Here is a 15,264-nt window from a genome sequence, read left to right as displayed (position 1 = left end):
CAAGGACAATTAGGGATGGGCAATAAATGCTGGCCTTGCCAGCGATGCTCACATCCCGGGAACAAATTTTTAAAAAGTTCACTCCACATCCTTTAAAAATCTGCCCATATCCAATCTGGTGTTCTAGATTTTGTGCTGGAATCTTCCTTTTCTAGTTGGATCTTAACTCTTATCACATTGTGATCTCTACTCCCAAAGTGCCCACCCATATTTAACTCATCTACTTAACAAACTATGTTGCTATTTATTTAAATTCTATGAAGTATGATGTGCCGTGAAGCTGCAGCAGTGCCAGCAGTTCAGAATTTTGTTTAACACTGTCTTGCATTCTGGAAGCATGGAGCACCTAAGCTACTTCTGTACAAAGAGGCTTTAAAGAACTAAACAGTATATTATTGACCATAGGAACATTTGAAATATTGTGCACAATATTTTGTTCACACAGTGGGGGAATTTTGATTCCATGGTATTGTGGGGAGTGTTGTCTCCCACAAGTTGGAAGTTCAGGCAATAAAATCCTAATGATTTTATTCATGGGTTGTGCCATCATACGCTAAAGCAGCAGTAATGTATTTTACGAGAACTCTGTAGGGTTTTTAAGTTAGCGGAGTAAAGATTACTAACTTGAATACAGTATGTCTTTCGCAAAATTCAGAATAGATGCAGTTTCTACAAGAGTTATACATCTGACTTCAGATGAATTTTGAATGATGAATATTTTAAAGTGGAACTAAAGGACACAGCAGGAACTGTAGAGTGATTCTATATGCATAATCTCTGCATAAATTGTGTTCTTTAATTTTGGTCCTGAAAGCTGCCATATCCTTACAGACAGGAGTTTTAACTGTTAATTTCTTCCAGTTAGAAAGATGCCTTTTTTTGTTGAAGAAATTATTAATTTGCATGTCTTGTTATATATATATATATTTTTTTTTTCCCCCTGTAGATATCAGAAGTTTGTATCTTTACCCTTGGCAAACAGAATATTCTGTACGGACTGTCAGCTTTTGTTGCTTCCTGAGGAGTGGGACCAGCACACATCCCACCACCGGCTGGGGGATGTGTCTCTCCATCAGCTGAAAAGACCCAGCCATTTGCTGCTCCCACTCGAAAACAAAAAGACTAATGCTCAGTACCTGTTTGCTGACCGCACTTGCCAATTCTTGTTGGATTTAATAATTTCGATGGGATTTAGAAGAGTGTTGTGCATTGGAACACCACGGTATGTTCATCCATCAAATGCTAGTACTAATGAAGTCTTTCCAGCTGTACTACTTTTATCTCCCTGCACTAAAATATGCTGAACCTGATCAGTGTGCTGACAATTTTCCTGATATCTGTCTGACTTTACATTTAGGATTTGGGAACTAGTACCTCAGCTCGTACAGAGCCGCTGAACTTCATGAGCTGGATTTTCGGCTTTTTGCGTTTTCGCCCATTTCCGGGCGCAATTCGCGGCAGAGCGAAAAATTTAGCGCCGGGTTAACGTTAGTGCCAGAGTGAGAAACTTTCACCAAATGAAAGTTCACGAGGAGTGTTAGCGTTAACTCCAGTGTTGCACCACACACTTTGTGCGCCGGAGCCAAAAGTTCCGGCACTGAAAAAAATCGGCCATTCTGCACATGCGCAAATTTTTTTCTTTCTTCCCGCGTTTCTGGTCTGGTCTCCAGTCACAACGCTAATTCAGGGTGTGGCCGCGCGCATGCACAGTACAACCAGGGCTGAATCAGCCATTTTAAATTAGGATATTAATCCTGGAGGACAATGATTCCAGACAGCGTGCCAGACAATTCAGCCACTAGTCTAATCAAGCTCTAGTGGGGGTTGTGGAAAGCAGATGGCAGGACTTGTATCTTCAGGGTGGATCTAGACCACTGCCATCTATAATTAAAAGGATTTGGAGGGAAATTGCTGAGGAGATCTCTGCCTCAGACACTGTGGTCAGGACAGGCACACTGTGCCGAAAGAAGTTTAATGATCTGACAAGGGTCGTCAGAGTGAGTACAATTTTAATTCATGCACTCCTTCAGTACTTCAATTATAAATCTGACACACTATTTGTTCTCATGCTGTTGGTGCCTCTCGGCACACTGTGGAGTGCCTCCTAAAATGCATTACACATAGGTAGGCTTAGTTCGGCACTCTATTGCCATGAATGATATTTACACATGAGATCTCAGACAGCAATCTTAATAATAAGATTGCCTTCCACTTCGACGTCCTCCTAATGAACCACGAGAGAGAGCGAGAGAAGAGAAAAAAAAGTTGCTGCTATGTGTTTTTGAATTACTTTAATGTGTTGGGAGCTGGCTGTATGCTTCACTTTGCTGCCTCAGCTCGCATTGTGTCCCTGGTTACCATGGCAACCCAGTCTTTTTGACGCAGATCAAGGCTCCACCCCCAAAACTAAAGGTCGGGTTAGGCCATGCCAAAATGAAGAAATCCAATGGGGAAACTTAAAACCTTTTTTTTTGGCATACTTGGGCCTCGAAAAATTGGGCATACTCTTCAAGTATGCCAAAAAATGCTTTGGGGAAAATTGAGCCCAAAATCTTAGAATAAGGGGCCGCCCATTCAAAACTGAGATGAGGAGAAATTTCTTGTGAGGTTGTAAATCTGTGGAATTTTCTGTCCCAGAGAGCTGTGGAGGCCGGGTCATTGAATATATTTAAGGCAGAAATAGACAGATTTTTGAGCAATAAGGGATTAAAGGGTTATAGAGAGCGGGCATGGAAGTGGAGCGGAGTCCATGATCAGATCAGCCATGATCTTATTGAATGGTGGAGCAGGCTCGAAGGGCCAAATGGCCTATTCCTCCTAATTCTTATGTTCAGCTTTTACAGTGGCCAGCCAGGTTTGCCAGACCTCGGGAAACCAGGCAGCTGAAGGTTCGCGAGAACAGCTTGGGGGAGAAGGCAAGTGCCGTTACAGCACTGCTTGTGGGTCAGGAGGAACAGGAGAGCTTCCCCATGGGCCCCAATCTCCCCCACAATCAACTCCCCGCCCCCCAATCCCATAAAAAAGACCCTTGGGATCGGACCCCCCCCCACCCGGGCTATGGATCGGATCTACCTGCTCCTACGGCTGTGGATTGCTCCCCGCCCAACTGGAAGCCAATTAAGTTGACTTCCGTGCAGGGAACCTGTCTAGTATAAAAGACACACGGAACTCCACAGCACGCAGGGGAAATTCAGTCTTCCGGGTTTCCTTTCCGAAACTCTGACCCCCAGCCCCACTCCACCTACCTAACCCTCCCTGTTAATAACCAGACCTGAGACTTCTTTGAGCAGTTCTGATCTATTTTACTAGGTAAGTTAATTCCATTGCTGAAGAACAGTGTAATACAAGATTGAATATCATACCAAGTGGATTTGTTAAAGTATGTAATAAGTATTGCTCTATAAAGTTAAAGGTAATTCGTTGGATTAATTTTCAGGCTTCATGAGCTAATAAGGGTGCGCCAGTCTCAAAAGAAAGAACCAGTTATAAAGAGTCAGCTGCTGGATATTGATTTCAGGTAAAGCTATTTTTGTTCAGTTCCATTTTTTAATGCTTAGAGTTCATTTATATACTCACCATGTTGAGATTTGTAAGTGCTGGGGTATTTAACACTGCCTTTCTTCTGTTGTCACCTATTGTGAGCATCAAGCACTCCCAGTTCAGATATTCCACTTGCAGATGCACGTGCTTCAACTGAAACCGCAGAAGAATATCTGAACTGGAATGATCGACTTTCCACACCAGGCAACCTTATGACCTCTCTGAATGCAATTAACAGTTGTTGAATTAAGTGCAGTTTTGTGTTGAGGGACCGTATCTACTAAGAATTATGTTGAGAATGCCCAAGCTTATTTGATACAGAATATTTTAACAACCAGGAGAGAAGGGAGAAGGATGATGACTTTTATCCTGAGTGTAGGCTGGATCTGAACCCGGGTCTTAGAGTTGATATGGCAATCTGGTAATCCACGGTGTACTTCCAGTACATCAGCCTCTGAAGTTTGAATATACAATATTGCAATTCAGTACATTTCAGTAGCAAATAAGAGACAAACTCCAGGGAGCATACTTTGTGATAATTCTGCAGGGAATTGTGAATTAAAGTGTTTGAGGGAGAAATAGGCCTCCTTTGTGCCTCCTGTTAGTGCCGGGGGGGGGGGGGCGGGGGCGATAACGTGGCGCTACCGGCTTTGCGACCACGGCGAGCGTACCGACACCTGCAAAATTGTCATGGAGGTTTGGGTCAGCAGTAACCACTAGTGCCACGATCACCCGCGACCCGGAGATCATGACGTCTTCCGGCTGCGCAGCGACCCGGGAACGCCCCAGATGCAAACTTTAGTTCAGCCCCCTGCAGCATCACCAGGCGTCAACACCAGCAGCTGCAGGAGGCATTGTAAGGGAGGCCAGCCGCTTGGCGAGAGGTATTTAAATGTAATGCCGCTGGGGTAACTTTAAAATTTATTTGCAGCCCTTGGGTGATTTTTTTTTTCCAATTTTATTTTGCCGCGATTGATTAGCCCTACACTGTTAGTGCTTGGGGCTGATCGTGGCTGCCGTCGGCGACGAGGGACATCGTTGTAATGCAGAGCCTGTAGCAATGGCCATTTCCTTTTAAGCAAGGGAAGGAGCCTCGGATCCCAGCACCGTGCACTTGACATTGTGCAGCGCTGCACCGCTACCACCCTTCCTGCTGGCTTCACCGCTCCAAGGGAAGTGGTAGCGCTAGATTTTGTGCTCCACTTCCTTCCTGGAGCACTAAACCAGAAGTTCGTGTCGGCTTCACTTGCGTATCGCCCCAAACAGGACGTTCCACAATGTCTAGCCCTTTGAATTGGTTGTACTCAGAGATTACAGTTAATAGTGTATAATTCCAAAATTATTTGTTTATGCTTCATTGTATAAAAGCAAATGTGTTACCTTTTTGTAATCTTTAGTATGTAAAAACTGCAAAGAAAAAGTCATACTACACAGCTTGGGTACTATTCTTGTCTTCTGCATTTCATAAACAATGTCTAAATGCTAAAGCTACAAGAATTTGTTTAAAATTGAGTTTATTAAAGAGACAAGACGTAAACAGCAGAATTGCCTTCAGAATTTAGTAAACAAATCTCATCAACGAGAATAGTATCTATTTTTACGTAATGCAAGTTAACAGCACTGGTTTGCGAGGAGAGTATTTTAGTGTTTCTTGATGCAGATAACTCATTCATCTGCTTTCTTTCCTGTTTACTAGTTTTAACTAATGCAAAAAAAAGTGAGTATAATACAGAGCAAATTAAAATTAAAAGCCAAACTAAATAAAGTACTGAGAAAATTTAAAGTAGAAGTAGAAGAAAACCCGGAGCTAGAAGTCCTAAAAACAGACTGAACAAACTCAATTCGGGCCTATGTTGATAAGATTTGCAGGAATGACCAATGCCCTTGTGAGTAAGGAGTACCAAAGATGAAGCCAAGAGATCTTCAGAACCACAAAAATATTATGTACAGGCTAAAAAGCTGCATCTTTTAATATCTGGCAGCTTCGGCGCAACCACACAAACTATGTATATTTTGTAAAAGCTTAAAAAATTCTTGCTATTTTTGACTTCATTGGCCGGAGTCATACTTAGCACAGAAGGAAGATGGTTGTAGTTGTTAGAGGCCAAACATTCAGCCCCAGGTCATCGCTGTAGGAGTTCCTTAGAGCAGTGTCCTAGGCCCAATCATCTTCAGCTGCTTCATCAATGTACTTTCCTCTGTCATAGGGTCAGAAGTGGGGATTTTCACTGGTGATTTCAGTGTTCAGTTCCATTCACAACTCCTCACATAACGAAGTAGTCCATGCCCGCATGCAGCAAGACCTGCCTTCTTCTTAGGCAGTCCCTTGGAGTCGAGGATGACTTGCTTCCACACTAAAGATGAGCTCTCAAGTGATTGAAGAGTCCAATACAGGATGTACAGTCTCTGTCACAGATGGGGCAGATGGTGATTGGAGCAACTTGCCATCGCTTCTTCGACAGCACCTCCCAAGTCCTCTGCCACCTATAAGGACAAGGGCAGCAGGCGCATGGGAACACCGCCACCTGCAAGTGACATTTACGCCACACAAGTGCCAGGTAATGACCATCTCCAACAAGAGAGAGTCTAACCACTGACCCATGACATTCAACGGCATTACCATCGCCGAATCCCCCACCATCAACATTCTGGGAGTCATCATTGACCAGAAACTTAACTGGACAAGCCACATAAATACTGTGGCAACAAGAGAGCAGGTCAGAGGCTGGGTATTCTGCGGCGAGTATCTCACCTTCTGACTCCTCAAAGCCTTTCCACCATCTACAAGACACAAGTCAGGAGTGTGCCTGGATGATTGTAGCTCCAACAACACTTAAGAAGCTCGACACCATCTAGGACAAAGCAGCGTGCTTGATTGGCACCCCATCCACCACCTTAAACATTCACACTGCACCACCGGCACAACATGGCTGCAGTGTACCATATAAGAACATAAGAATTAGGAACAGAAGTAGGCCATCTAGCCCCTCGAACAGCTCCGCCATTCAATAAGATCATGGCTGATCTGGCCGTGGACTCAGCTCCACTTACCCGCCCTCTCCCCGTAACCCTTAATTCCCTTATTGGTTAAACATCTATCTATCTGTGACTTGAATACATTCAATGAGCTAGCCTCAACTGCTTCCTTGGGCAGAGAATTCCACAGATTCGCAACCCTCTGGGAGAAGAAATTCCTTCTCAACTTGGTTTTAAATTGGCTCCCCCGTATTTTGAGGCTGTGCCCCCTAGTTCTAGCCTCCCCTACCAGTGGAAACAACCTCTCTGCCTCTATCTTGTCTATCCCTTTCATTATTTTAAATGTTTCTATAAAATCACCCCTTATCCTTCTGAACTCCAACGAGTAAAGACCCAGTCTACTCAATCTATCATCATAAGGTAACCCCCTCATCTCCGGAATCAGCCTAGTGAATCGTCTTTGTACCCCCTCCAAAGCCAGTATATCCTTCCTTAAGTAAGGTGACCAGAACTGCACGCAGTACACCAGGTGCGGCCTTACCAATACCCTGTACAGTTGCAGCAGGACCTCCCTACTTTTGTACTCCATCCCTCTCGCAATGAAGGCCAACATTCCATTCGCCTTCCTGATTACCTGCTGCACCTGCAAACTAACTTTTTGGGATTCATGCACAAGGACCCCCAGGTCCCTCTGCACCGCAGCATGTTGTAATTTCTCCCATTCAAATAATATTCCCTTTTACTGTTTTTTTTTTTCCCCCAAGGTGGATGACCTCATACTTTCCGACATTGTATTCCATCTGCCAAACCTTCGCCCATTCGCTTAACCTATCCAAATCTCTTTGCAGCCTCTCTGTGTCCTCTACACAACCCGCTTTCCCACTAATCTTAGTGTCATCTGCAAATTTTGTTACACTACACTCTCTCCCCTCTTCCAGGTCATCTATGTATATTGTAAACAATTGTAGTACCAGCACCGATCCCTGTGGCACACCACTAACCACCGATTTCCGAGCCGAAAAGGACCCATTTATCCCGACTCTCTGCTTTCTGTTCGCCAGCAAATTCTCTATCCATGCTAATGCATTTCCTCTGACTCCGCGTACCTCTATCTTCTGCAGAAGATGTATTGCAGCAACTCCCAAACCCATGACCTCTGTCACCTAGAAGGACAAGGGCAGCAGGCGCATGGGAACACCACCACCTGCAGGTTCCCCTCCAAGTCACACACCATCCAGACTTGGAAATATATCGTTATTCCTTCATCGTCGCTGGATCGAAATCTTGGAACTCCCTCCCGAACAGCATTGTGGGTGTTTCTTCACCACATGGACTGGAGCGGTTCAAGAAGGCAGCTCACCAACATCTTCTCAAGGACAATTATGGATGGGCAATAAATGCTGGCCTTGCCAGCGACGCCCACATCTCGTGAAGGAATTTTTCTTTAAATAAAGAGAGATTTTGTTAACATGATTTTAATGTTGCATCAATTCTGAAGTTGAAAACTGTTCAGTTGCAATGGTGACCTTAAAGCCCGATACTCCAGCCAGTAAGATTCTCCCAGCACTTTGGTCAAAAGATTTTATTTAAAAAAAAAAATAATTCTGACTGAACCGTAGATTATAAACTGATAGATATTGAAAAGCTCCTAACAACTTTTTGAGAGATTAGTATGACAGGATTGTAATGGGAACTGATCTTCTCTCAAAAATTGCTCATGGAAGCATTGATCGTTCCACAGGAATAATTACTGATCTATGTATTCAAGGCTTAATATAGTTCAACAGCACTTTAGTGCCCGCAGCAGATATCCAGTTCCTGCAAATGCACTCACCATGTTTCATACCCCTCTCCTAGGAATAGCCTGCTTGGGTTTATTGCTAGTAATATATTTGTATATTATTTCTCATTTATTAGTGGGGGGGGGGTTTCTGTCAAGTGGTTGACTTTTGTAAGTAATGCTGTGCAACTGGAATTTGAAAAAGAATGGTCTGGAGTGAGTTGTCTGTTTCTTCCTCATGTGTAGAAGCACGTTGTCATAATTTGGTGCCTTCCCCGATGACCTTGACAAAATTTGAAACTTGTGAATCTGTGGGGGGAATCATTACAATCCTTACAACTACACTATAGCACAGCTTGTTGGCACAGTAACATGCCTGGCCATGGCTGCTTTCTAAATATCTAGTTTACATATCTCCAATTTATCAGAGTGGATAGGAGCAGCAGGTAATGGAAAGAGACGAAAAGCAGGATAGATTGGCTCAGTGAAATGATGGTGCATTCTGTCAAAAAGACTTGATGTGATACTGGAGAATTCTTGTATCAACTTCATGCTATTAGCATCGTAAAATACAGCGAGTCCTTTCTCGTAGTCGATGTACACCCCTACTTTTTCCAACTTTGAGGGATTCATGTTGCAGTTGACATTTCTGTCATTATGCCAAGCTAAAAGCTGGCTAGCCTTGAGTTCAATACACCAGGACTGTCTGTTTCTTCCCAGTTTTGTGGATTTGTGCTTCCCTTTCCGATCTATAGATCCGTACGCAATTCCAACGCACCATTGTGTGGCAGGCTTGACATCCACCTCCCAGTAATGCTTTCCTCTCATCAGACCTTTGGCAGCTAAGATGTTGTAGACTTTGTCAAATCGCAAAGGACTCTCAGGAACTCTCAATGACTCACGAATTACGGACATGCTAGTTTGATCCTTCGAAACCAGCACATTTTTATGTGCTGATGCAGTGTCGAGGATAACTGGTGAGTATTCTGGGGAGAGAGGAAGAATGTTACAGTCAGCATTCCCAGCAAGAGTAAGTATCCAGTAAATTGTTTAAAAATCAGCCTCATCATTTTCTGTATTTAAAGTAGCTGGTGTGACGTAATCCTTAGAAAATAAATGTGCCTGTTATTAAGTGACTTGTCCTTTCACACGGTCTGATACTTCAATACTTATCAAAGTAATGGTTGAAAAAAAAACTTAGCATTTTATTTCTGATGAATCTACGGCATAATCTGAGCTTTACTTTTTGAGTGTTGTATTGATTTAACTTGGGATTATCAAAATATGCCCATTTTAGGAAATCTAGGTGCTGTGATATTCTGTCATGCCATGTTACATTTACTGTGGTGCTATCTTATTTTTGCATTTATTGTAACGTTCTCTTATCCCCTGGTTATATTTACTGTGTTTTTATTCATGTTCAGGGTCACTTGATGTGATTTCTTTGTAGATTTAAGGTTGAGGGAAATAAAATTCTCAGCTTTGCAGTCGTTGAAAAGACACTAAATTCCTATCCTCTTTTGTGCAAGATCAAGATAAAATATGCAATATTTGCACGTTGTATTAATATAAATCCTTGAATCTTTACCCCTGGGAAAACTGGTACCTAGAACTGATGCCAGCAAAGTGCACGAGAGAGGTCAATCTTGTGTGCTGTATGAAAACGGCCCTGATCGAGATTGTATTAAATGTGTTTCTAGTGCCATATAAATGTTTTATTCTAAGCTTTTTGATTAAAACAAAAAGTCAATTTATAAAATTTTAGGATCAGGAAATGGCTATTGGGCCCAAAAGCGTGTCTGTTTCAGAGATCAACTCTTACTTTACCTGTCTTCTCACCTTCTCATTCCAGACTCGCATGTAATTGTCCTTTTGAGCCCATTTATATTATATGCTCCAATGGCCTTTAATGGGTAACTTATTTCATAAGACTGACTTGTTGGATGAACTCACTTCACGTCTTACTTCTGAGTTCCTAAATTTTAACTTGTCTCTTGGTGTTTGAATCCTTTGCCCGAATGAATGATTTATCGTGATCAATTTTGTCAGCCCCCCCCTTCCTAATCTTGAAAACTTAATGCCACTAAAATCTCTTTTTGAAAGAAATTTATGAAATACTGGAGGTTTCTTTTGCAATACTGTAGCCCCTCATACTAACATGTTATGATAGTGTTACCATTTGTATGTGTTGATAGCTCATTTACTAATAGACAAACCATATAACTTCAATTATAAAACAGCTATTATCTTCCATCTTTATCAGAGTACTGGAAATGTAACACACACCCATATTTGCATCTGGTGTTTGCTGAATTGGCCCTCAGTTCTTCAGAATGATCTCTGGAAAATTAATTTTTTGTTTATTCCAGCTGTCTTTACTGATTAATTAGTCTTAACAAAATGTTTGAGCTGACTCACATGTATGATCAATATGACTATAAAGTATATAAACACTAAAGGGTGCGTGAACAATTAAGATACACTGTACCTAATAAGAATGTCTTCCTTTGCAATTGTGAATATAGATTGGTTGAAATGTTCCGTAAGAGCTTCGATAACTTCTGAAACCTGGCTTCATCCATTGTAATGGCCTGTATTTCATTGTCCGTTTTCTTTGAATAACTGAAGATGAAAAAGAATATATAGATTCCAGTTGACAATTTATCAAGTGTTAAATTCAAACCATAATTGCTTATAAATAATCTTTAAAAACATGTTTCATTGTTTAAAAAAAGCAAATCTCCTGGCCACAATTGACATACATATAATCTGTCTACAAAATATTAATATTCATGTGCCAAGTGCTTAGTTGCTACGTTTTTCTACTTCTGTCCCAATTTAGTCACACCTGTGTTTAACAGAAAGAAGTACTTTTAAATGGGAAATATACTAAGCACTGTTGTACCTCTAATATCCACCTCCCAGCGCTACCCACAGCCAGCTTTCCTATTAACTGTTTTCTAATAGTTTACATCGTTTAAAAATTAATCTGTTTTAATTTTAATCTTTTTAAAAAAAAATCCAATTTTGAATTATATACCCTGAATTAATTAATTTAATTAAATCATCTTTCAGCTGGCCAAAGAACAATTTAAAATAGTGGGCCTTGATTTAAAGCAATCTCCAAAATTAAGCCAGAAGGCATCCTCAAAATAAATAAATCAAATAAAATCAGGCTGCAAATGAGTAACATGAAATTTGGATTGGGTGGAAGTGGGTCAGTAAATCAATTAATAAAATGATTTGTGACTGAATAAATTAAATTGGTCTATCCACTTTGACCTTATGCTCGCTCTCTCTTTTCTTCCATGTATTTGGAGCATGCCATCTCTTCAGTCTTCCATATCTATTCCTCCTTCCAATTCTATTCTTCATTTGGATTTATATCAAACTGCAACCCTTCCAGCAGAACACATCTCCCACTCCTTATTGCCTACAACCCCACCAATGCTCACTATCATCACAGATACCCATTGTTTACCCAGGACTTGCAACCAATCTCCAAATTATTTCTTCTCCTAACTTCCTACTCATTCAACTACTTAGTACCTTCAATATCTAATGCCCATAATCCAAACTCCCTTCTCAGCTGCCCTTTTCTGCTGTACTCGCTCACCATATCAATTACTCATTACAGGCACAGCTATACCCTTCCCTCATATGCTAACTACTTCCTCTACAATTACTATTCCATGCCACTCATCCTCATTGCTGACTACCCCAGTTACCCCCAAATGCATTCTGTCGATAGTGCTCCCAACACCCTCCACTACTGTACTTCAATACCCCAAATCCTCAATTATTTTCTCTGCCATCTACTCACTGCTCCCTAAAATACTCACTACCTCACATTACATCGGAACTGTAAACTACTCCCACATCATCAGAAAATCCACAACTCCTTACAAACAAATCTTGACTTACACTAGGTCCATGTCCTTGTACAACACCATATCATCTGTTTTCTCATCAGCAAAACGAGGGAGATGCAAATTATTTTCTATCTCAAAAAAATAAGCCTCTCTGCTCCTGTGGTCTTGATCATTGATGCGCCATCTCCGACCTCTTCCATCTATTCCTCCCACCCACATCTCCCTACCCCACTTCTGCGTCTGCCCCATGGGGAAAAACACTCTTCCTCCAAATCACTTAAAACTGCACTTTCAAACACCCAAATGCCTAGCCTTTGGCCCTCCATTCACTACAACACTTCAGCTGTTGATTTTGTTCAAACTCTCCCTCAACTACACCCTTGGTTCTCTTCTCCCATAGCCGTCGACTATTCTAGGATCATCCTGGAGAACAAAGATAACACACAGCTTCATTTCTCCACAACCATCTATTTCCTTAAACCCTCTCCCCTGTCTAATCCATCCTCACCTCTAACAATTAGTGTGAGGAGCTCATCGACTTCTTTCTCACAAAAAAGAAACTTACCAAGATATGGAGAGACTAGAGAAGCTAGGATTGTTCTCCTTGGAGCAGAGAAAGTTGAGGAGATTTAATAGAGATGTGCAAAATTATGAAGGGTTTTGATCGTGGTTGGGGAGAAACTGATTACACTAGAAGGAGGGTCGATAATCTTTTTTTTTAATGTTAAAGGGACCCATGTTCTTATGTTATGTTCTTATGATCCTGGCCTCAACTCCACTTCCCTGCCTGCTCCCCATAACACTTGACTCCCTCATCATTCAAATATCTTTCTATGTCCACCTTAAATATATTCAAAGACCAGCCTCCACAGCTCCCTGGAGTTGAGAATTCCAAAGATTCACGACCCTCAGAGAAAAAAAATTCCTTCTCATTTCTGTCTTAAATGGGTGACCCCTTATTCTGAAACTATGCCCCCTAGTTCTAGATTCCCCCATGAGGGTAAACATCCTCTCTGCATGTACCCTGTCAAGCCCCCTCAGAATCTTACATGTTTCAATAAGATCACCTCTCATTCTTCTAAACTCCAATGAGTATAGGCCCAACCTTTCTTCCTGGTGCAAGGGTCAAGGATGTCTTGAAGCGGCTGCAGGACATTTTGGAGGGGGAGGGTGAACAGCCAGTTGTCGTGGTGCATATAGGTACCAACAATATAGGTAAAAAAATGGGATGAGGTCCTACAAGCTGAATTTAGGGAGCAAGCACGATCTCAAAGATAGTAATCCCAGGATTGCTACCAGTGCCACGTGCTAGTCAGAGTAGAAATAACAGGATAGCTAAGATAAATATGTGGCTTGAGGAGTGGTGCAGGAGGGAGGGATTCAAATTTCTGGGACATTGGAACTGGTTCTGGGGGAGATGGGACCAATATAAACCGGACGGTCTGCACCTGGGCAGGGCTGTAACCGATGTCCTAGGGGGAGTGTTTGCTAGTGCTGTTGGGTAGGGGTTAAACTAATATGGCAGGGTGATGGGAATCCATGCAGGGAAACAGAGGGAAGTAAAATGGGGGCAGAAGCAAAAGATAGAAAGAAGAAAAGTAAAAGGGGAGGGCAGAGAAACCCAAGGCAAAAATCAAAAAGGGCCACATTACAGCAAAATTCTAAAGGGACAAAGTGTATTAAAAAGACAAGCCTGACGGGTCTCTGGCTCAATGTGAGGAGTATTCGTTATAAAGTGAACGAATTAACTGCGCAGGCAGCGATTAACGAATATGATATAATTGGGATTACGGAGACATGCCTCCAGGGTGACCACGGCTGGGAACTCAACATTCAGGAAGGATAGACAGAAAGGAAAAGGAGGTGGGGTAGCGTTGCTGGTTAAAGAGGAAATTAACGCAATAGTAAGGAAGGACATTAGCTTGGATGATGTGGAATCTGTATGAGTGGAGCTGCGGAATACCAAAGGGCAGAAAACGCTATTGGGAGTTGTGTACAGACCACCAAACAGTAATAGTGAGGTTGGGGACAGCATCAAACAAGAAATTAGGGATGCGTGCAATAAAGGTACAGCAGTTATCATGGGTGATTTTAATTTACATATAGATTGGGATAGCCAAACTGGTAGCAATATGGTGGAGGAGGATCTCCTGGAGTGTATTAGGGATGTTTTCGAGACCAATATGTCAAGGAACCAATTAGAGGGCTGGCCATCCTAGACTGGATGATGTGAAATGAGAAAGGGCTAATTAGCAATCTTGTTGTGCGAGGCCCCTTGGGGAAGAGTGACCATAATATGGTAGAATTCTTTATTAAGATGGAGAGTGACACAGTTAATTCAGAGACTAGGGTCCTGAACTTAAGGAAAGGTAACTTCGATGGTATTAGACGTGAATTGTCTAGAATAGACTGGCGAATGATACTTAAAGGGTTGACGGTGGATAGGCAATGGCAGACATTTAAAGATCACATGGAAGAACTTCAACAATTGTACATCCCTATCTGGAGTAAAAATAAAACGGGGAAGGTGGCTCAACCGTGGCTAACAAAGGAAATTGGGGATAATGTTAAATCCAAGGAAGAGGCATATAAATTGTCCAGAAAAAGCAGCAAACTTGTGGACTGGGAAAAATTTTGAATTCAGCAGAGGAGGACAAAGGGATTAATTAGGAGGGGGAAAATAGAATATTAGAGGAAGCTTGCTGGGAACATTAAAAACTGACTGCAAAAGCTTCTATAGTTATGAGAAAAAGATTAGTGAAGACAAACGTAGGTCCCTTGCAGTCAGAATCAGGTGAATTTATAATGGGAAACAAAGAAATGGCAGAGGAATTGAACAAATACTTTGGTTCTGTCTTCACGAAGGAAGACACAAATAACCTTACGGAAATACTACGGAACCGAGGATCTAGCGAAAAGGAGGAACTGAAGGAAATCCTTATTAGTCAGGAAATTGTGTTAGGGAAATTGATGGAATTGAAGGCTGATAAATCCCTAGGGCCTGATAGTCTGCATCCCAGAGTACTTAAGGAAGTGGCCCTAGAAATAGTGGATGCATTGATGATCATTTTCCAACAGTCTATCGACTCTGGATCA

The 15,264-nt window shown here is 42.0% G+C and overlaps 1 protein-coding gene across 2 annotated transcripts in view; it reads left to right on the top strand.

Annotated features, from left to right (window-relative positions):
* Positions 1-15,264, top strand: part of zcchc4 (zinc finger, CCHC domain containing 4) — a 131,513-nt gene that overhangs the window by 39,601 nt on the left and 76,648 nt on the right. For both annotated transcript variants that reach the window (XM_070870721.1, XM_070870722.1), the window contains exons 4-5: positions 947-1,222; positions 3,437-3,517. In XM_070870721.1, the coding sequence (XP_070726822.1) occupies positions 947-1,222; positions 3,437-3,517 (357 nt within the window). The remainder of the gene's footprint in view (positions 1-946; positions 1,223-3,436; positions 3,518-15,264) is intronic.

Source organism: Pristiophorus japonicus, chromosome 2 (genome assembly GCF_044704955.1).
Source record: "Pristiophorus japonicus isolate sPriJap1 chromosome 2, sPriJap1.hap1, whole genome shotgun sequence".
NCBI lineage: Eukaryota > Metazoa > Chordata > Chondrichthyes > Pristiophoridae > Pristiophorus > Pristiophorus japonicus.
Note: the sequence above shows the minus strand (reverse complement) of the source record. Positions and strands in the feature narration are given on the sequence as shown.